Source organism: Microtus oregoni, unplaced genomic scaffold (assembly GCF_018167655.1).
Source record: "Microtus oregoni isolate MIOR12 unplaced genomic scaffold, Mior012 000268F_005, whole genome shotgun sequence".
Lineage (NCBI taxonomy): Eukaryota > Metazoa > Chordata > Mammalia > Rodentia > Cricetidae > Microtus > Microtus oregoni.
The window spans coordinates 1-18,883 of record NW_024544946.1 but is presented as its reverse complement, the minus strand read 5'-3'; the positions used below and the strand labels follow the sequence as shown (position 1 = coordinate 18,883).

Here is an 18,883-nt window from a genome sequence, read left to right as displayed (position 1 = left end):
GGACCAGTCGAGTTCCTTTCCTTTTAATTTATTTATTGTTAATTCATCTGGTGCTGACTCCCCGGAGAGGCATAAATGAGCCTCCTGCTCGGGAACTCGGCCTTTCTTCGCCAAGCATCTGCTCTGACTCTCCTCAGTATGTGCGGATCATTTGGTTCTGCTGGCTTGTGCCACCCACAACATTAGATTTCACAACCTAGGGTCTCATCCTTCAGCTACTGCTCCCCTCTGCCAGTTTTCTAACTGCTGCTCTCATCTCTCTGGTGTCTGGCCAGATATGTCCTCCAGGTGGACACTCTATACTCTATCCACGTCTCTATGACTCCTTCAGTTGGCTACTGCTCTGGCCTTCTTCACCCACGGGGACATCTCCCTTTGCTCCTGCTCTCTCCCCTCCTCTTCTTACTGCGTAAGTGTTACTCCAAGCTGCCTGCTGTGTTTACTGTTACTACAAATCCACCATTCTACACCAGGAAGTTCTTCTTATGTCCACTGGGCTCCAATAAGAGGGACAAGGGACACCTTTCCCCTGTGACTTAGAGCGTTTTTGTCTCTGACAGGTGTCCCATTACAGTTGGGATGCCCTGGACAGACGTTCTTCTTACTAAGCATCTTACACATGTCAGTTACTGGCATTTCTGGACTATGGCCTGCTACCCCCACCTGGGGCTCTCTCCTACTGGCTCCCTTTCCCCTGTCTCCCCCGCCCCTTCTCCTCTCCCCACATGCCACAGCTCAGTCTGGACACACACATTCTGAACTCTTCCAGATGTCCCTGCCTCTGGATATGCTTTCCCACATATCTATTATAGACTTTGTCCTCCACTGTACCTAGGTGCAAGTCAGGGTCCTGCTCTGTTATGTCTTCTTTCATTCCATATTAACAATACATTTATAATAGGTAAACATACACTCAAGTCCTTCTGTGCTGATGTCCTTTAGTTAGGGTTCTCTGTGGAGTCTTCCTGGGGTTATTACATATAGGATTGAAATCATTGTAGCTAGGGGCACCACCATCCCACACTATTTGAAACACTGAAAACTAAGCATAGATTCTATCATTACAGGGGTAACCTGGGTGTGAGGATAGTTCACAGGGTGAACCCTGCACTCTTCATAATGCTGATGTAAATTGGTTAAACAGAGACTGATGGGAATGGGGGAAGCATAGAATCCATATGCCCTGTCCTCCTCCTGCTGTTTGAAGAGCCTGGTAAAGCCACACAGATTAGGGCACCCAGCATTCTGGCTGTCTGAAGCACAGTGGTGCATCTGCCTGAAAATGCTGCTCACATCCTCCAGAGTGGATTACTGTAGAGAAGGGAAAAGACATGCAACTTCTGGACATTTGTCCTGGGACTATTCTGCAGTGCTGGTGTGGAAAACAGGGCCTCCGACATTCCAGTCAAGCAATGGACCCTGTGCCAACCTCTCAGGCCCTCACAGAATTAGGGCTGTGAGACAGCAGGTTCTTCTGTGCAGTATAAAATATAGGGGCAGCTAACGCCTCATGGTGTGTTTTCTGATTATGTCTTGATTACTGAACAAATCCCTCTTCCCTCTCATTGTAGAGATGGTTCAAGAGGAGGAGAGAGCAGCTCTGGAGAGGGCAGAATCTGTCAGAGCTTAGCAGTGCTCCTCCTGGGCCCCACTCCACTTCTCTGAAGACAGTGCACAAGGGATAGTGTGCCACCCTTGACCTGGAGCCACTTGCGGTCACATTTGTTCTTCCACTCACGTTACTCCATCTTTCCTCTCTAAGAACTTGAAATAAATACCTTGTAGTTCATTTGCTTCATGTGTCGTCTGCATAAGTATGGTATGTGTGCCGGTTATCCATGACATTTGTGCAGGGAATGCCAGTTAAAACAAATGACAAGGTCTCCTTCTGTAGGGTGACATCGCTGAGTGAGCAGCAGTAGGCCTTCTATATCATACGCCGAAGAGGAAAAACCTCTTGGAAAGGAGACATGACACCTCATCCACAATGATGATAATCATACAGGTGGTAAGAAAAACATAGGATAGGGGCAGGGTTCTGTTCTTATCCCCACAAGAAAACACTCATCTGTGAAAAATTCATGGGACTCTGGATGTTTGAATACTGACAGTTGGAAAAATAACTACCCAATAGGGACTATCAAGAAAACTGAATAGGTTCTGTAAGTATAAATATCTAAAATATACGTTTATATTTCTAAACTTATAGAGCTGGTTTTGGAGTTGGACTCTGGCTCAGTCCCTCTCTAATTCCAAGCCTGTTGTTAAGAGAAAAAAAAATAGAGTTTTTGGAGTTTATGTCTCACGTCAAGAGCCATAATATGGGACAGAAAGAAAAATGAATTTAGAAAACATCTTTGCTTTTCTTCATATCTATTTTTGTCTTTATCATGCCTTTTATTGAATATATACATCTGTATATGTCTATATAAATAATGTTTAAGTTTTCCACAATGAACAATGAGTTTTTCCTGAGTAATCTTTGAAGTTTCCAGGAAGAAGATGGGGCCCCACAACCACAACTCCACCTGGTTGATATGATGTCATGATACTGATAGCGCTACTACAAGACCTGTTTTGGGCACCAGCTGCACAAGACAGTTTCAACTTGGTTAGCTGAAATGGTGCACATCTTGTACAACATTCTGGCCAGACCTCCAGAAAATACTCAGAGACTGTTTGCAATTTTAAAAGACATTGATCTTGAAATTTAACCATCATTTTACTTTCACAGGATCCCCAAGAAAGAACGTCACCCCCATGAAAGCTGGAAGTAATTCTAGAGGATGATGTCCCCTCTCCCAGCACAGTTTGTCCTCAGACTTAGGGACATCATTTAGGGGTTGATTATAGTTGATATACGGTTGAGGGTTGGGGGAGAAATTTTATAAGCTCAGGAATCTGTTTGATTAAAAAAAAGAAAAATTGGATGATGGGATAATAGATTGGTATTTGTGAGTTATTGTTTATAGACAATTGCATTGGATACAAAGTTGAATATTGGATACAATATTGAATATATTGAATATTGTATGCATGCATGCTTCTACCTCTGCTTAAAACATTTTTATGTATTGATATATATATATATATTTACCATATTGCAGTGTACATTTCTACCTCTGATTAAGATACTTATATATTATTTATGTATTGGTATATATATTTACCATATTGCAATGTATACTTGTACATTGTTTACTTTTGGAGGTCATTGTCCTCAATTTTTGCACAGTTGTTTCTTGTCTTAGTCTTTAAGTTAGATAGGTATTAGGAATCGTAGATCAATAGTCATCTATGTTTGTCATATTTATAGTTAGACTAATCAGCTTCTTTATATACATAGAGATTATATTCTGTATAAATTCTGTATAAATTGATAATCTTCAACCTCCTCAAAGAACTGTCGAAAATGGCATTTAATCTAACTTAGAGTTTTATGGTAGAGAGACACAATCGTTCCTGGCAACACCGATCTATTCTTGAGAGATTGTTGAGCACCAAAGACACTCCACTTGGAGCTTGTCTTCTTCTTGGCAAAACTGGCCTCTGGGCAAGGAACTTCTCATACCTCAACTACTGACAAAATATATACTATCTGGAAATGGATAAGCAGAAGTGTCAAATTATGCCAAGACAGGGTAAGATGGTTTTGAATAATTTCTTGCCTTTAAAAATAATCTGTCAATTATTCTAGGCCTTAGCCAAAGTTTGTTGCTTCAACGCTGCAAACGTGACTTTGGGTGATTGCCCAGGTAGCTAGTTGTCTCTGTGATTTGCTGCATGTTTTGGAAGTTGTTTGATTACACTTCCTAATTACTCAGGTAACATTATTTCCCTTCTCAGATATTTGATGTGATTGAAGACTGGATAAATGTAGTTACTTTTTTCTCATGACTTGGCCAAGTTATTTATTATACAAGACTTAAGCTAGTTAGAATAGGATATTTGTTCTTAGCGTATATAATTTTGTAGTAGGTTTAGAACTCTCTTACTTAAACAAAAGGGGGAGGTGCTGTGGGAGCTCCTTCTGCTCCTTCAGCCTTTGAGACACCAACTCACTGGGGTGTGGTCTCTTTCGCTTTAAAAAGAAGCAGCAGATGTCCCCAGTTAGTTCCTTGGGCAGCTGAGGATAGGGAACCTGAAATGACCCTATCCTATAGCAATACTGACGAATATCTTGCATATCACCATAGAACCTTCATCTGGTGATGAATGGAGATAGAGACAGAGACCCACACTGGAGCACTGGACTGAGCTCTCAAGGTCCCAATGAGGAGCAGAAGGAGGGAGAACATGAGCAAAGAATTCGGGACCACGAGGGGTGCACCCACCCACTGAGACAGTGGGGCTGATCTATTGGGAGCTCACCAAGACCAGCTGGACTGTGACTGAAAAAGCATGGGATAAAACCGGACTCTCTGAACACGGCGAACAATGAGGGCTGATGAGAAGCCAGGGACAATGGCACGGGGTTTTGAGCCTACTTAATGTGCTGGCTTTGTGGGAGCCTAGCCAGTTTGGATGTTCACCTTCCTAGATATGGACGGAGGGGGGAGGATCTAGGACTTACCACAGGGCAGGGAACCCTGACTGCTCTTTGGACTGGAGAGGGAGGGGGAGAGGAGTGGGGGGAGGGGGAGAAAGGTGGGAGGAGGGGGAGGGGGAGAAAGGTGGGAGGAGGGGGAGGGAAATGGGAGGCTGGGAGGAGGCGGAAACTTGTTTTTTTTCCTTTTCTCAATAAAAAAAAAAAAGAAGAAGAAGAAGCAGCAGCCCTCCTCTTGCTCTCTTACTTCGGACTCCGGTTCTGGAGACTAGACTCCTTTCCTGGTCATGTAGGATGGTGTTCTGTAAGATTTTTTTCCCTCAAATAAATAACCCTTTTAATAATAAGTCCAAACTGGTGTGGGATTGTTTTGCACTTTAACTTCCCAAATAACTGACTTGAAGACTTAATAAAAATTTTAATTGCTTGGCTGATAGCTCAGGCTTGTTATGACCTAACTCTTACATTTAAATTTACCCATATTTTGTATCTATGCTTTGCCACATTGCTCATAGCTTGTTATCTCATTTTCTACACATTCAGTTTTCCTCGTTAGCTGGCTGGCATTCTTCTGACTCCAAACCTTCTTCCTTCGAGCATTCTCAGTTTGGCTGTCCCACTTATAATTTTTGCCTGGCTACCAATCAATCAGCATTTTATTAAACCAATTTGAGTGAAAAATATTTATATTGTACAAAGGGAGTATTTCACATCACTGAACCTCAAGCCCACAGTTACAGTTAGACTGGCTGGCCAGCAAGCCCTCTGCATCTACTTTTCTCACAGAAACCAGGTTTCAATGTTGCCTAGCTTTTACATCTATGTTGGGGGTCAAAATTAGATCTTTATGCTTACTTAGCAGCCATCTTCACTACTGAGCCCTTTCCCAGTCCCACTTTTAAAAATTTAGATGGAGACCTCGTGTAGTGCAGTATGGACTTGAGCTTGCTGTGCAGCCAAGGATGACCAGGGCATTTTGATTCACATACAATCTACTTCTCAAGTGCTGTGACTACAGACCTCAGCCACTGTCTTTAGCTCTTATTGTTTCTGCTTATACTTTCCCCATAAATGTGCCCCATTGTCTGTTTTATTGCATGACAACTTTCTTTCCTTTTCATTAAAATATTTCATTTAAAAATTAAAATATAATTCCATTGCTTCCCCTTTCACTTCTTCCCTCCAACTGCTCCCATATGTTCCCCACATTTCACTCACTTTCAAAATTTTGGCTCCGTCTGTGATAATTTTGTGGATAGACGGACAGACAGACAAACATATTCATATATATTAATATAATATAATATAACATAATATATATGATTTCAGGGCTGGCTGACTAATCGGTATTGGATAACCAGTTAGGGAGCTCATCTGAGGTGAAGACTAATTTTCTTCCTCCCAGCACTCCTCAGTCCTCTGTAGTTCTTTGTCTAGGGCTAGGCCCTGTGGGGTTTCCTCCTTACATCGTGGCGACTGTATTGGTGTTGTCCTTGTTCAGGTCTGCCTGACAATTTTCATGAAGACTGCATGGTGTCATATGACTAAGAATGTGTCCCACCCATGACAATTAGGAATAAGTACATCTAATTACATGCCATTTGAACATGAAACAGAAACACTGTAACCTGGGCTAAGGAAGACACCACAGGAGAAGACTACGTGACCACCTGGGGAAATCTGTAGCCGTGACTAGGGAGTGACAGGGCACCTGGGCACACCTTCTCAGTACACAGCCAGCAGTAGGGGCCCAAGGCCTCCTCCAGGGTGCAACCATGGTGTCACTGATTAGTGTAGCCTTGTAGATGTGCGTCGGGTAGAATCTCATGGTCATTGCCTAACAGGGAGATGCTTCAGAGAACTCCTTGAAGGAAAGCAGCTCAGGATTCCTGAATAGAAGGGAAATTTTCTATAGCTGCCCCCATTGCTCTGAGATAGTGTGTTCTTGTTATCTGAGTGTCCTGTACAACTGTGCTTAAATGTCCTCAGCTCTGTGTTCTCCCTTCCTTCTTTCCAAAGGTGAAGCCTCCCATCCTATGGAGCTTGTAGCAGGAGCTGATGAAGAGAAGCCCACACTTATGTAAGCTGAGTCTAGAGAAGTCGCAGCTGCAGCAGATGGAGAAGGAGGAGAGGAAAAGTTTGCAGACAAGAGGAGGTCCTCCTAACTGTCAACACCAGGAAAAGTCACATCTGCATGGTCTACCTAAATGTCATTCCCTTGGTAACACAGACACATACCTTAGCCATCTCAGATGGCACTTGAAACAGATATTGAGAAGTCAGCTCTTTATTGTAAACACAGGGCTGAGAGGACAAGGGTGTAATAACAGAATATTGGTGGCAGCAAAATGTAAGACCTAGGACAGAACTGGCTGTTGACCCATGCCACTTATGGCCACTAAAGTTCCACACAGAAATGGGTGGGGTAGGGAAAACAGTTAGGAGGAGCCTAGTTACCATATCATTGCCTGTGTCCTGTGAACCCTGTGAGTAGTTTCTGTCAGAGTCCAGGGCCAGAATGAAATCCTGAGTATGGAGGGTCACGGATCATCATCTGTATTGGGAAAAAGCACTCTTTCTTCCTAGGGTCTTGCCTGTCTTTCCTGTAGCCTTGCAGTCCTCTATGGTAAGAGCGGGGTGAGCATAGTATGAAGGGTGACAAACAAGAACATGTATGTCAGTGCTACCCTACAGCAGAAACTGGAAAGTGTCTGCAATCCACAGGGCTAACTAACTATGGCTTAGAGGTGTTGCCTCCTGAAAAGAGACCTTGTCACCCTGTTTAAATGACATTTCCTTGATAACTTGGACATGTATCTTAACAATCTCAGAAGACACACAAGACAAATACAGTGGGCATTCACTTCTTTATTGCAAACAGAAGCACTGAGGACATCAGCATGTATTAGCGGGGTTTTGGCAGCAGCCAAATCTCATGAGCATCTGACACCTGGTGAGAGTGGCACTCTAGGTCTCCCCCACAATCTTCAGAGAAAGAGGTTATGGGAAGCCGGAGGAGAACCTCTGGGTGCTCACAGTCTCTTATATCTTCTGTATTTTTCTCTCCTCTTCAAAAACCATCTCTACAGTGATTGGGGAAAAGGAAAAGGTTTAGTGTAGTAAATAATTGAAGTACTTAAAAAAACAGCAGGAATCTGCAGAATTTTAACCTCTACTAATAAAGACTTTGTCCTTTCCTAGTTGTAGTAACCAGTACTTGCCAGTTAGATATAGGTCAGATGACACTTTGAATCCCATAGCTGGCACCATTATTAAGGCCAAGAACCTGTGCCCAGATAGATCATGTCCTAGAGGAGAACATATGACTATTAACACTGCTAAATCAGAATAATATTAAACTGACTCCTAATGACTTATAGTTCTATCCATAGATTAGTGAATTTTCAGCCCTCATTAGAGAAACTTCTATTTTCGGTAAATGGTGATCAACACAGAGAACTACAAGTGGATAATAGGCAGAGAAAATAAGAGTTTGAAGAATTGTCATCCACAAATATGCTCCATGCCTTTATCCAAGGCTCAGATATCATTTTGGGAGAGAGGACAGAAAAACTGTAAGAGCCAGAGGCTGTGCATGACCACAAGGAAACTGTTTTCTTGGAACATCAGGGTGTGTGTGTTGTGTGTATACATGGTGTGGGACAGTGGTCTATATTCTGTCAGTTATATTTTAAATAAACACTGATTGGCCAGTAGCCAGGCAGGAAGTATAGGCAGGACAACCAGACAGGAAGTAGAGGCGGGCCACAAGAACAGGAGAATTCTGGGAAGAAGGAAGCCCATTGCTCTGCAGTCTTTTATCCAGCTGCAGAGGAAGCAATATGTGACTGCCTTGCTGAAAAAGGTACCGAGCCATGTGGCTAACATATACTAGAATAATGGGCTAATATAAGTTTTAACAGTTAATAAGAAGTCTGAGCTACTAGGCCAATCAGTTTATAACTAATGTAGACCACTGTGTGATTTCTTTGGAACTTAATGACTGCGGGTACTGGGCAGGACAGAAAATCTCAGAATATATATATATATATATATATATATATATATATATATATATATATATATATATATATATAGTCTTAGATATGCAATATTTGGGCAGCACAAATTGGTCTGGATGAGTTATAAAAAGTGGGTACACAAAGTTGGGTGGATGGAGGAAGAGTTGGGGGAGGACAAATATGATCAAAACATGTATGAAATTTTCAGAGACTAATAAAAATTTTAAAAACCCAGTAGGAGTAGGTAATTTAACTGGATATTTTCTTCGTTTCCATAAGATAAGTTTTCATTAGTTATATGAGTTCAGCCTGTAAATTATCAGCAATTCCCCCTGTAAGGATAGAATTTATTATTAGTTTTTAAAATTAGTGTCATGGATCCCCTAGCTACACTTATTTGGGTAATTTATATATCACAAACACGTTATGACTCCCCAGAGAAATGCTTTTTAAAGAATGCCAGCCTTGCTGGGGAGTGGTGCACACCTTTAATCCCAGCACTCGGGAGGCAGAGGCAGGCAGAGCTTTGTGAGTTTGAGGCCAGCCTGGTCTACAGAGTGAGTTCCAGGACAGGCTCCAAAGCTACACAGGGAAATCCTGCCTCCAAAAACAAACAAACAAAAAACCCTACTGGTAATTTTGTTTTATTATCCTCCACCATTAGCAAAAATAAAAACATACTATGTCCCTAATAAGCAATTTCAAAAAACACTTATAGGAACAGCAAAAAAAAAAAAAAAAAAACTCAAAAGAAATGCTCCTAACCCCCAAAAGAAAATCAGTCTTACAATGCATGCATATATATCCTACATAACTGTCATTCATGCAACTATCTTATGCATTATCTGTACATATTTTCTAAGCTAAAATGCATACATTCATAATTCAGCCACAAGATACTTGTATATATAGCAGGAGGGTAAGCATGTCATTGGCCTTCAGATGGGCAGCAACAGAGGGGCCTCACAGGCTGGCATGACAGGCTATGGACGACCCCGGCAGACCATCAGTTAGAAGGGAAGGCCAGCCCCAAGCCTGCCTTTCCCAGATACCTGGCTACAGCGTCCTGTTTAGCCTGCCACACCCACACCTATGTAGGTTCTTAGCCCTGACAGCTTCGAGGCTGTCACTGCGCAAAGATGACTGCACATGGGAACCCCCACCTCTCCCCAGCCTCAGCCCAGCTTCTTACCCCAGAGCCACCACCCTTGGCCCCTGCTCCCAGCTGCACCTCCACTGTCTCTCCCATTCTGGAGTAATCAGGGAGAAGTGGGCTGGGGTAGCCTGGGTATTGGCCAGCTGCCCACTGTCCTTGGTAGCAAATGCCATCTGAAGGAGACCCAGCCCAACCTCTCCATCTTTTCCTGGAATATTTTTTGGGTTAAATTTCAAAAATGAAAAATACAGACACACACACACACACACACACACACACACACACACACACACATCTTTTCCCAAAAAAAGCAGTAAAAATAGTTTAGTAATTCTTTGCTCCTGAGGAAATGAGCCATTCCTAATTAGTAGGGCTTTCTTGTTCCATTTTCTACCAACCAGGACCAAAAATCTCAAAAGACATTTTGAGGCAGAGGCAGGTAGATCTCTGTGAGTTCAAGGCCAGCCTGGTCTACAGAGTGAGTTCCAGGACAGCTAGGGCCGGACAGCCTTGTCTTGAAAAAACAAATACATATATACACATATACATACACACATATGTATAGTTTTTACTACATATAATATATAATATTTAACATATAATACATAACATGTCAATATGTTATCTAATTGATATATTAATGTTAATATACTTTATGTGTTGCATAATATATTAAAGATTAGTCTATAATATATTTATATTTATATATTATACCACTAAACCATCATTCTAGGTCACTCAAAATGTCTTTTGAGATTTGTGGTCCTGGTGGGTAGAAAATGGAACTAGAAAGCCCTACTAATCAGGAATGGCTCATTTCCAGAAGACACATAACTTCCTAAGGAACAAAGAATGTACTAAACTATTTTTACTACTTAAGTACATATGTACTACATATACATGTATCTTGTGGCTGAATTATGAATGTATGCATTTTAGCTTAGAAAATATGTACCCATAATATATAAGATAGTTCTACGAATGTTATATAAATATGCAGGATATATATGTATACACTGTAAAACTGATACTCTTTTGGGGCATTAGGAGCATTTCTTTTGAAGTTTTTGCTGTTCATATTAGTGTTTTATGAAATTGCTTATTAGGGACGTGGAGTGGAGAGAATTTGAGTTCAGTTCCTAATACCCATTTGGCTGCTCATACATACGTGTAACTCCAGCTCCAGGAAATTTATGCCCTCTCCTGGCTCCCTTGGGTGCACACACACATATGTGCATGCGCGCGCGCGCACGCGCACACACACACACACACACACACACAATTTAGAGATAAATATTTAAAAGTCAATATGAAACATGGAAAATTAAAAAAGCAACACAAATTTTGACTCAGAGGACCAACAGGACCTGCAGATAAAGTAACATCTAGAATCACTTTCCTCCCAAATGGCTGTTCCGTGCTTACTGACCTGCACTCTGGCTTCAGTTACACCCAAGCAAGATGCCAATCGTTTCCTGAGGGTAAAAATGGAAGACATTCAGTATTTGGAATTATGGATATGTAAAATTAAATATGAGAAAGATATTTTATATGTGTTTCGAAATATTTTGTCTCATTCTCTACCTTCTCTGATATTCGCTTTGAGAATTTTGAGAGTTTTAGAACAAATTATTTTATTACCATTAGTAGATATGCAAACCAAAGTATATCTCTAATAAGCAATTTGAAAGCCACTAACACTGTCTAGTAAAATCCTCAAAACAGTGCTCCTAACACTAGGTGTAGTCATACAGGAGACTTAAAACAACAACAGCAAAAACTAAACCCAACACAAAACAAGGCAAAAACTACAAAACAAATGTACATAGGGAAAGCCCAGGTGACATGTTTTGTCAGGATAGAAGGAAGCTCAAATAAAGATTAATGGAAGCATCCCAGAATTTTAAATATTCAAATAATACACAAGGTACTCCAACCTGCTAATCATCAGAAAAATGAAATATCACACTTATTTCTTTTCTTAATGTGTGTATGTGTCAATGGTGTATATGGGAGGCGAGAGGACAGCTTGCCGGAGTCCTCTTCTTCCATGTGTGTCTTCAGAATGGAATTCAGGATCTCAGGCTTGGTAGTGTCTTCACCTGATGAGCCATCTTGCCAATCAAGGTAAAGAAATATTAAAGTCATAGCAGGCCCAAGGTGAATGTTATAAAATCTCACAACACTAGCCACACAGTCCTGAATTCCAAGCACCATTGGAAACTGAGGTAGAAGACTCCTTGCAAGTACCTGGACAGCCTTGCTACAGAGTGAGGTCTTATATCAGAAAGTCAGAAGAGAAAGGCACTCCCACACTTCTCCACCCCTGATAGAAAAAAAAACAGCATGGTGGAATATAGCTTCACTCTCAACACAAATGGCCTAATGGATATGGTGCTAGCCTGGAACTCATCATAGAACTGAGATAACCTTGAACTTCTGATCTACCTGCCTCCAAATCCCAAGCAATGAGATTAAAAATCTGAACCACCCCACTCAGCTCGGGTTGTTTTTTATTTTCATTTTTAATATATATTACAAACCAAATATATACATTACACAATGATATATGATATTTAATGTTGATCATATAATATTCAATATGTAATATTTAATATGTCATACATTATATTTAATATATCATACAATATCCAATATATCATAAATGATATTTAACATATAACACAGCAATATCATATAATATTTAATATACAACATATATAGTAACACAATATATTATAATATAATGTTATAAATTATATAACATATATTTTGGTCTTTAATATATAATAAGCATGTAATATATAACACATAATACATAATATGTAATAATATACATATCAATATATTATATATCATATATTAATGTACTTAATGTACACTATATCACCATACATTATACTATATTATAAACATCATATTTATGTATTAATAAAATCAATATGTTAATATATTAATGTATTTTAATACATTAATATAACAATTATTACATCATGCTATATTATATCATTATATAAATTATATTATAATATATTGTATATTTATATATGTAGTATAATAATATATAAATATATTATAGGTTAATCTATAATATATTTATATAGTATGTTATATAACACATTAAATAATATGTCAAAGTATATTAACATATTAATACACATTAATATATCAATTAGATAATATAATATATTAATATATGTTATATTATATGTTATATGTAGTAAAAACCATACATAAGTGTGTATATGTTTATTTGTTTTTTCGAGACATGGCTTCTTTGTGTAAGAGCCCTAGCTGTCCTGGAACTAGCTCTGTAGACCAGGCTGGCCCTGAACTCACAGAGATCTACCTGCTTCTGCCTCCTGAGTGCTGGAATTAAAAGCATGCGCCACCACTGTCCAGCTCATTTTTTTTTAAATTGGTTTTATTGGGCTACACATTTTTGTCTGCTCCCCTCTCCTCCTCTCTTCTCCCCTTCTCCCCTCTCCAGTGACCCCCATGCTCCCAAGTCACTCAGGAGATCTAAAGATAACCTTCCACTCTGTAGCTGAGGCTGGCCCTGCAATCACCCTCGCATTCACCACTGTAGCAAAATGGCTCAGACAAATAGGTGCTTGCCTGCATGCCTGAGTTCAACACCGGGGACACACGTGATTGGAGAAGAGAAACAATTATTGAAAGTTGTCGTCTGTTCCCCATAGGTGCAATTTTGTGGATATGCACATGCAAGCACAACACACACACACACACACACACACACACACACACACACACACACACACACACTGAGGACTTAAATAAGAGAAATTAAAAAAAAATCACATTTAAAAATATAATAAAACGAGGACAAGAGTGGAACCTGGAGGCCCAACAAACAACAGAGCAAGCTAGGCAAGCTACTCACGCCTCCTCAGTGGTGAGGTACTGACTGCGCTGAAAGGCGCTCTCCAGCTCTTGGAGCTGAGCCAAGGTGAACCTGTGCTGGTAATGGACTCGGAATTCAGGCACCAGCACCCTCACGGGTTGAACACAGGACCACCGCTCGGCCAAGGACAGCACAGCCTGGTTGTCTCCCATGGCCCCACGATCTGGCTCCTGAGGCTGTGGCTCATTCTCCTGGCCATGGCCACCAACAGCGCCCTCTTGGTTCCCATCATCCACGGGGCCTGCTGCGCCAGCAGCTGAGGGGCCTTCTCCTGCTTCTGCTCCGGCTGCTTCTGCGGCTATGGCTGCAGCGGCTGCGGCTCCGCGCCCAGCCTGGCCCGGTCCACTGGCTTCCTCATTTCGTCCCTCTCCAGCCTGCAAGACCGTCGATGCCTCAGCCTCTGGAAGTGGGAAACAGAAAGGGCACCGAGGTGACAGGGCCTCGTGATGCGAAATCCCGTGAAGTCGAGCGCCAACAGGCGACGCCAGTACACGGGGCCTGCCCCGCCGCCTCTGTGGACGCTCCTCCCCCCATGGACAGCACCACCCCACCGTTCCTAGCACGCACTGACCATCCCAGTTGTCATCGTCGTCGTCAAGTCCCACGTAAAGCAGGTAATCGAAGTTTTGACGCTCCATGTCCTTCCAGAATGCCGGCGTTGCAGTGGCTTATGGCTTGCTGTCCGTCGTGCCTCTGACGTGTCGGAGCCGGAGCTCCCTGACGTTCCGGAAGTAAGGTCTCTCAGCCTCAAGGACTTGCTATATCTCTATAGCTTCTGAGTTGGAGCCCTCTACCGCTCTGGGAGTGAGGCTCCTCAACCCGCAGGGGTTTTCCTGGTTTCCGGGTCCCCCCCCCCCCTCATAGTCCTTATTAGCATGTATCCAATCCTGGCCATGCCGTCCTGGCTTCCGGTTGGCCTGCAGTTGTTATGGTCTGCGATCCTCAGGGGCAAAACTGAGTGCAGCCTGAAGCTTGAGTGAGCTGCATGTGTTTGTGCGGGAACGGGTGGCACCTGGACAACGGAATAGAAGGGGCCTTCCGAGTTGCAACTTCATGAGTCCTTTCACCATGGTGACTATCTTCCTAGGGAACGGGTGGTGGTCAACCACAGGAACCGATTTGCAGGGGGCAAGAAAAGATCCACCAGAAGCCTTTAAGACCTTGTGGAGATGTGAGGACAATATCTCTTAGTCTTGACATTGGGTCCTTGCAACTTGGCAGAGAATGGGTACTAAGTAATGTGTTTATCTGGGAGGCTCTTCTTTGAACTTCCCCAGCAAGGTAGATCCTGCCTTGCTTCCGTGTTCTGACTTTGCAGGAGCTTGGGCAGGGTTGCAGGACCTGGGGCTGTTCAGCAGGCAGATCGGTGGGCTCATCTTCACCAGGGCTACTGAGGAGGAGCTTAGTAGTACCGTCCAGCCTTCATGAGCGCTGGCAAAGCGTGAGAATAGTCACACCTGTGCTGAGGTTCCTCACCTTTCTCTTGAACGCATTTTTAACGTCTTCTGTGAATGGTCAGAGTGTCAAGAGCAGGCCTTTGTGCCTGGTTTCCATCCCAGAGTCAAGCAGCCCCTTTCCTGGCAGGTGGTCAGACTGGTTCCAAGGCAGCCAGCTTTTCCAAGCATGTTCTGGTCACTCTTAAAATGGAAGGAGCCCTAAAGTACTAGTGTCTGTCCAGACACACTCTATTTGGTGCTGGGAATATTCTGGAGCCCTGGTGCTGAAATTCTTCCAGGATAAGACTTACCTCACAGTTCTGGTAACTACCTCACCGCTAAATCTGCATATGTTTGCTTCCTGCCCTTTGTTTTTACTGTATGACCTGAATCTCCTTTTGTTGAGGTCCCCAGGACCTGGGAAATATTTTTCTCTCTTCCTTCTGTGATTATAAAGACACTCATTTATGTGCTGGGGATGTAGCTCATTGTGCAGAGTCCTTGGCAAGAATTTCTAAAAGCTTGGATTTGAGCTCCCCAATTGCATAAAGTGACAGGCTGTCCCAGGCTGAACACTGACACAGGAAGATAATAGCTTCAAAGTCCTTCTTTGTCTCAGAGGGAGTTTTAATCCTGCCTTGGGCATTTGGTCTCAAGAAAGAGAGAAAGAGGGAGAGAGAGGCATAGAGAGAGAGATCCCTTTCTTATTTCATCTTATCAGTTCCGTCTGTCACTCCTCATTTTCCTGCCAAGCAGAGAGCAAAGGGCATGATTTGGTTTTTAAAATGTTAACCATGTTGGTTTCAGAAATTCTGTGAACATACAGCTTTGTCCCATAGCCTCCTTGGTAATGCAGGTGTTTCTATCCTGTCTCTCAAGTGGCCCTGCATTTCAGGCCCTTAGGACAGAACTCCACTGAGCTACAGCCCTGCTCTCCTGAGCTGCAGGTGCCCCTCTTGCATGTCCCCTTTTGCATGGCGGCTTCAGATTGCAGCAGGAGTTCAGAGGGATTGGGGAACCCTTCTGATCAGGACCCTGCTGAGGAATTCCAGCCTTGCATAGGAGAACATGGCCCCTTGTGTGTCTAGAGAAGTCACTGGGGGCTACAGCCTTTGGAACTCTTGAAACCCAGCTTCTGCTGTTCAGTGCCCCTCTATACCATGTGATATTGGAAGATCCCAGGCTGTCTCATGGGTACCACAGAGAGCTGAAAGGGTAGACACGATACTGACCAACACGGAGTGGTTCTTTTTTTCCCCTTTATTTTCTTTATTATTATTATTTATTTATTAAGGATTTCTGTCTCCTCCCCGCCACTGCCTCCCATTTCCCTCCCCCTCCCCCCAACCAACACCCCCTCCCTCATCAGCCCAAAGAGCAATCAGGGTTCGCTGTTCTGTGGGGAGTCCAAGGACCTTCCACCTCCATCCAGGTCTAGTAAGTTGAGCATCCAAACTGCCTAGGCTCCCACAAAGCCAGTACGTGCAGTAGGATCAAAACCCAGTGCCATTGTTCTTGACTTCTCAGCAGTCCTCATTGTCTGCTATGTTCAGCAAGTCCGGTTTTATCCCATGCTTTTTCACACCCAGTCCAGCTGGCCTTGGTGAGTTCCTGATAGAACATCCCCATTGTCTCAGTATGTGGGTGCACCCCTCGCAGTCCTGAGTTCCTTGCTCGTCCTCTCTCTCCTTCTGCTCCTGTTTTGGACCTTGAGATTTCAGTCCGGTGCTCCAATGTGGGTCTCTGTCTCTGTCTCCTTTCATCGCCTGATGAAGGTTAATATCCAGGAGGATGACTATGTGTTTTTCTTTGGGTTCTCCTTCTTATTTAGCTTCTCTAGGATCACGAATTATAGGCTCAATGTCCTTTATTTATGGCTAGAAACCAATTATGAGTGAGTACATCCTGTGTTCCTCCTTTTGGGTCTGGCTTACCTCACTCAGGGTAGTGTTTTATATTTCTGTCCATTTGCATGCAAAATTCAAGAAGTCATTGTTTTTTTACTGCTGAGTAGAACTCTAATATGTATATATTCCATATTTTCTTCATCCATTCTTCCATTGAAGGGCATCTAGGTTGTTTCCAGGTTCTGGCTATTACAAACAATGCTGCTATGAACATAGTTGAGCATATACTTTTGTTGTATGATAGGGCATCTCTTGGGTATATTCCCAAGAGTGGTATTGCTGGGTCTAGGGGTAGGTTGATTCCGAATTTCCTGAGAAACCGCCACACTGCTTGCGGAGTGGGTCTTGAATCTTTAATGACATCTCCAGTTTTTTCATACATCTTGCTTTTATTTGTATTTAGTTCTAAAACATTTTCTTGATTCTTTGTGAATTTCACATCACACATCCTAATATGACTCATTCCCCTGTCTCCTCGCTCCTGCCCTCTGCCCTTGCAATCTCCCCTGCCAAAATAAAGTTTAAAAGTAAATCAAAACCCGAACCAAATCACAAAAAAAATCAAACACCCCTCAAACCTCGGTGCAGAAGCTGTGCTGTGTCACAGGTCACCTTCAGTCCACACATATATGCCCTTTTCTTGAAAGTGCTCATTGCACGGAGTCATTGGTCTGGTCCGGGGCCTCTGGTTTCTGCTGCGCTGTGGGTACTGGGCCCTGACTAGGACCCTCTTGGATATCCTGTGTTGCTCCCCCCCACCCCCCGTGTTGTTTAGGACCTGCAGCTTTGGGTCTGTGCTGTCACGTGCTCTAGAGGCTCATAGATGAGGTGGGTGTGGGGTGGGCTACCTTGTTGTCCTGATTCTGGGTCTGGCTGGTAGCTGGTCTGGTTCAGCCTGCCAGCTTTCCCTCTCTGTCACCACCCAGGAGAGATCTCCATGTCTTGGCCTGTGGTCCTACCACAGCCTGAGTCTGTGCTGATGTCCGTGACCCGTGTTGCTACCAAACACCACACTGATGCCCAGGATCTGGGCTCCCACCCTGTGGCCTTCTTGGTGCCTGAGAGCTGTACCACTGCTGAACCCATACTGACCTGAGTGTCGTGTGCTGCAACCTAGGCCCAGGGTGTCATATGGGCCCGAGCTGCAGCAGGGACCAAGTCTGGGTCAGTGACCCTGCCACAGCCGGGGTCTGCACTGATGTCTGAGATTCCTGTGTGGATGCTCAGGATCTGGGCTGACACCTGGGCCATACAGGTGTTCACAGGCCATGCTGTTCAGAGGGACCTGCACTGCCACCTGGGGCCACTGTGACATCTGGGCCTGGGCCCCTGCCGAGGACCCTGTCTGAGCCCATGGTCCAACCACAGCAGGGACCTGTATTGCTATCCATGGCCCATATTGCCACTAAGGGCCACTCAGACGCATCAAGGGCCTGAGCACCACCAAGGGGTCAGATCACTGTTGGGGGGTTGAGCCTCTGTGAGCCATGGAGATCTGAGGAGCCTGTGCTGCTACCAGGGCCATGGTTTCACTGGGGGCCTGGGCTGTCCCTAAGGCCCTTGTCTGGCTTGGAAACTGGCTGGGTCTGTGATCCTGCTGCCTCTGTGGTCTGTGGTATGTCCCTGGCTCCTGTCACCACTGAAAGCAGTGAGGATTGGGCTGCACAGAGTTGGTCCTGCCCCTCACTGGCTGAAGCACTAGGGAGAACTGGCCCTGCCCCCACCCACTGCAGCTCTCAGAACAGGCTCTGCACCTTGCCAGGACAGCACAGCAGAGCTGGGGTGCAGGTGATTCAACCCTGAAGACATGCGAGTGGAGAGCTAGCCCATGGTCTATCCCATGGTAGCATGAGGAGGGGAGAGATTACCCCTTGCCCCAGGGCACCTTACC

The 18,883-nt window shown here is 43.7% G+C and overlaps 1 protein-coding gene across 1 annotated transcript; it reads right to left on the bottom strand.

The window, feature by feature from the left end:
• Positions 1 to 7,432: 7,432 nt before the first annotated feature.
• Positions 7,433 to 14,495, bottom strand: LOC121445673 (rhox homeobox family member 2B-like). Its single transcript, XM_041647821.1, has 4 exons — positions 14,221 to 14,495; positions 13,629 to 14,049; positions 11,154 to 11,199; positions 7,433 to 7,629 (listed from the first exon to the last, which is right to left on the bottom strand). Exons 1-4 carry the CDS (start codon positions 14,285 to 14,287, stop codon positions 7,579 to 7,581), a joined length of 585 nt encoding a protein of 194 aa, XP_041503755.1. The 5' UTR covers positions 14,288 to 14,495; the 3' UTR covers positions 7,433 to 7,578.
• Between the last annotated feature and the right edge of the window lie 4,388 nt (positions 14,496 to 18,883).

Coding starts and splice junctions, on each gene's coding strand:
- LOC121445673 (XM_041647821.1), bottom strand. CDS start 14,287: ATGGAGCGTCAAAACTTCGATTACCTGCTTTACGTGGGACTTGACGAC. Junction 11,200..13,628: donor TACCTCACCACTGAGGAGGC/GTGAGTAGCTTG, acceptor TTTTACCCTCAG/GAAACGATTGGCATCTTGCT. Junction 7,630..11,153: donor TAACTGAAGCCAGAGTGCAG/GTCAGTAAGCAC, acceptor CAATCACTGTAG/AGATGGTTTTTGAAGAGGAG.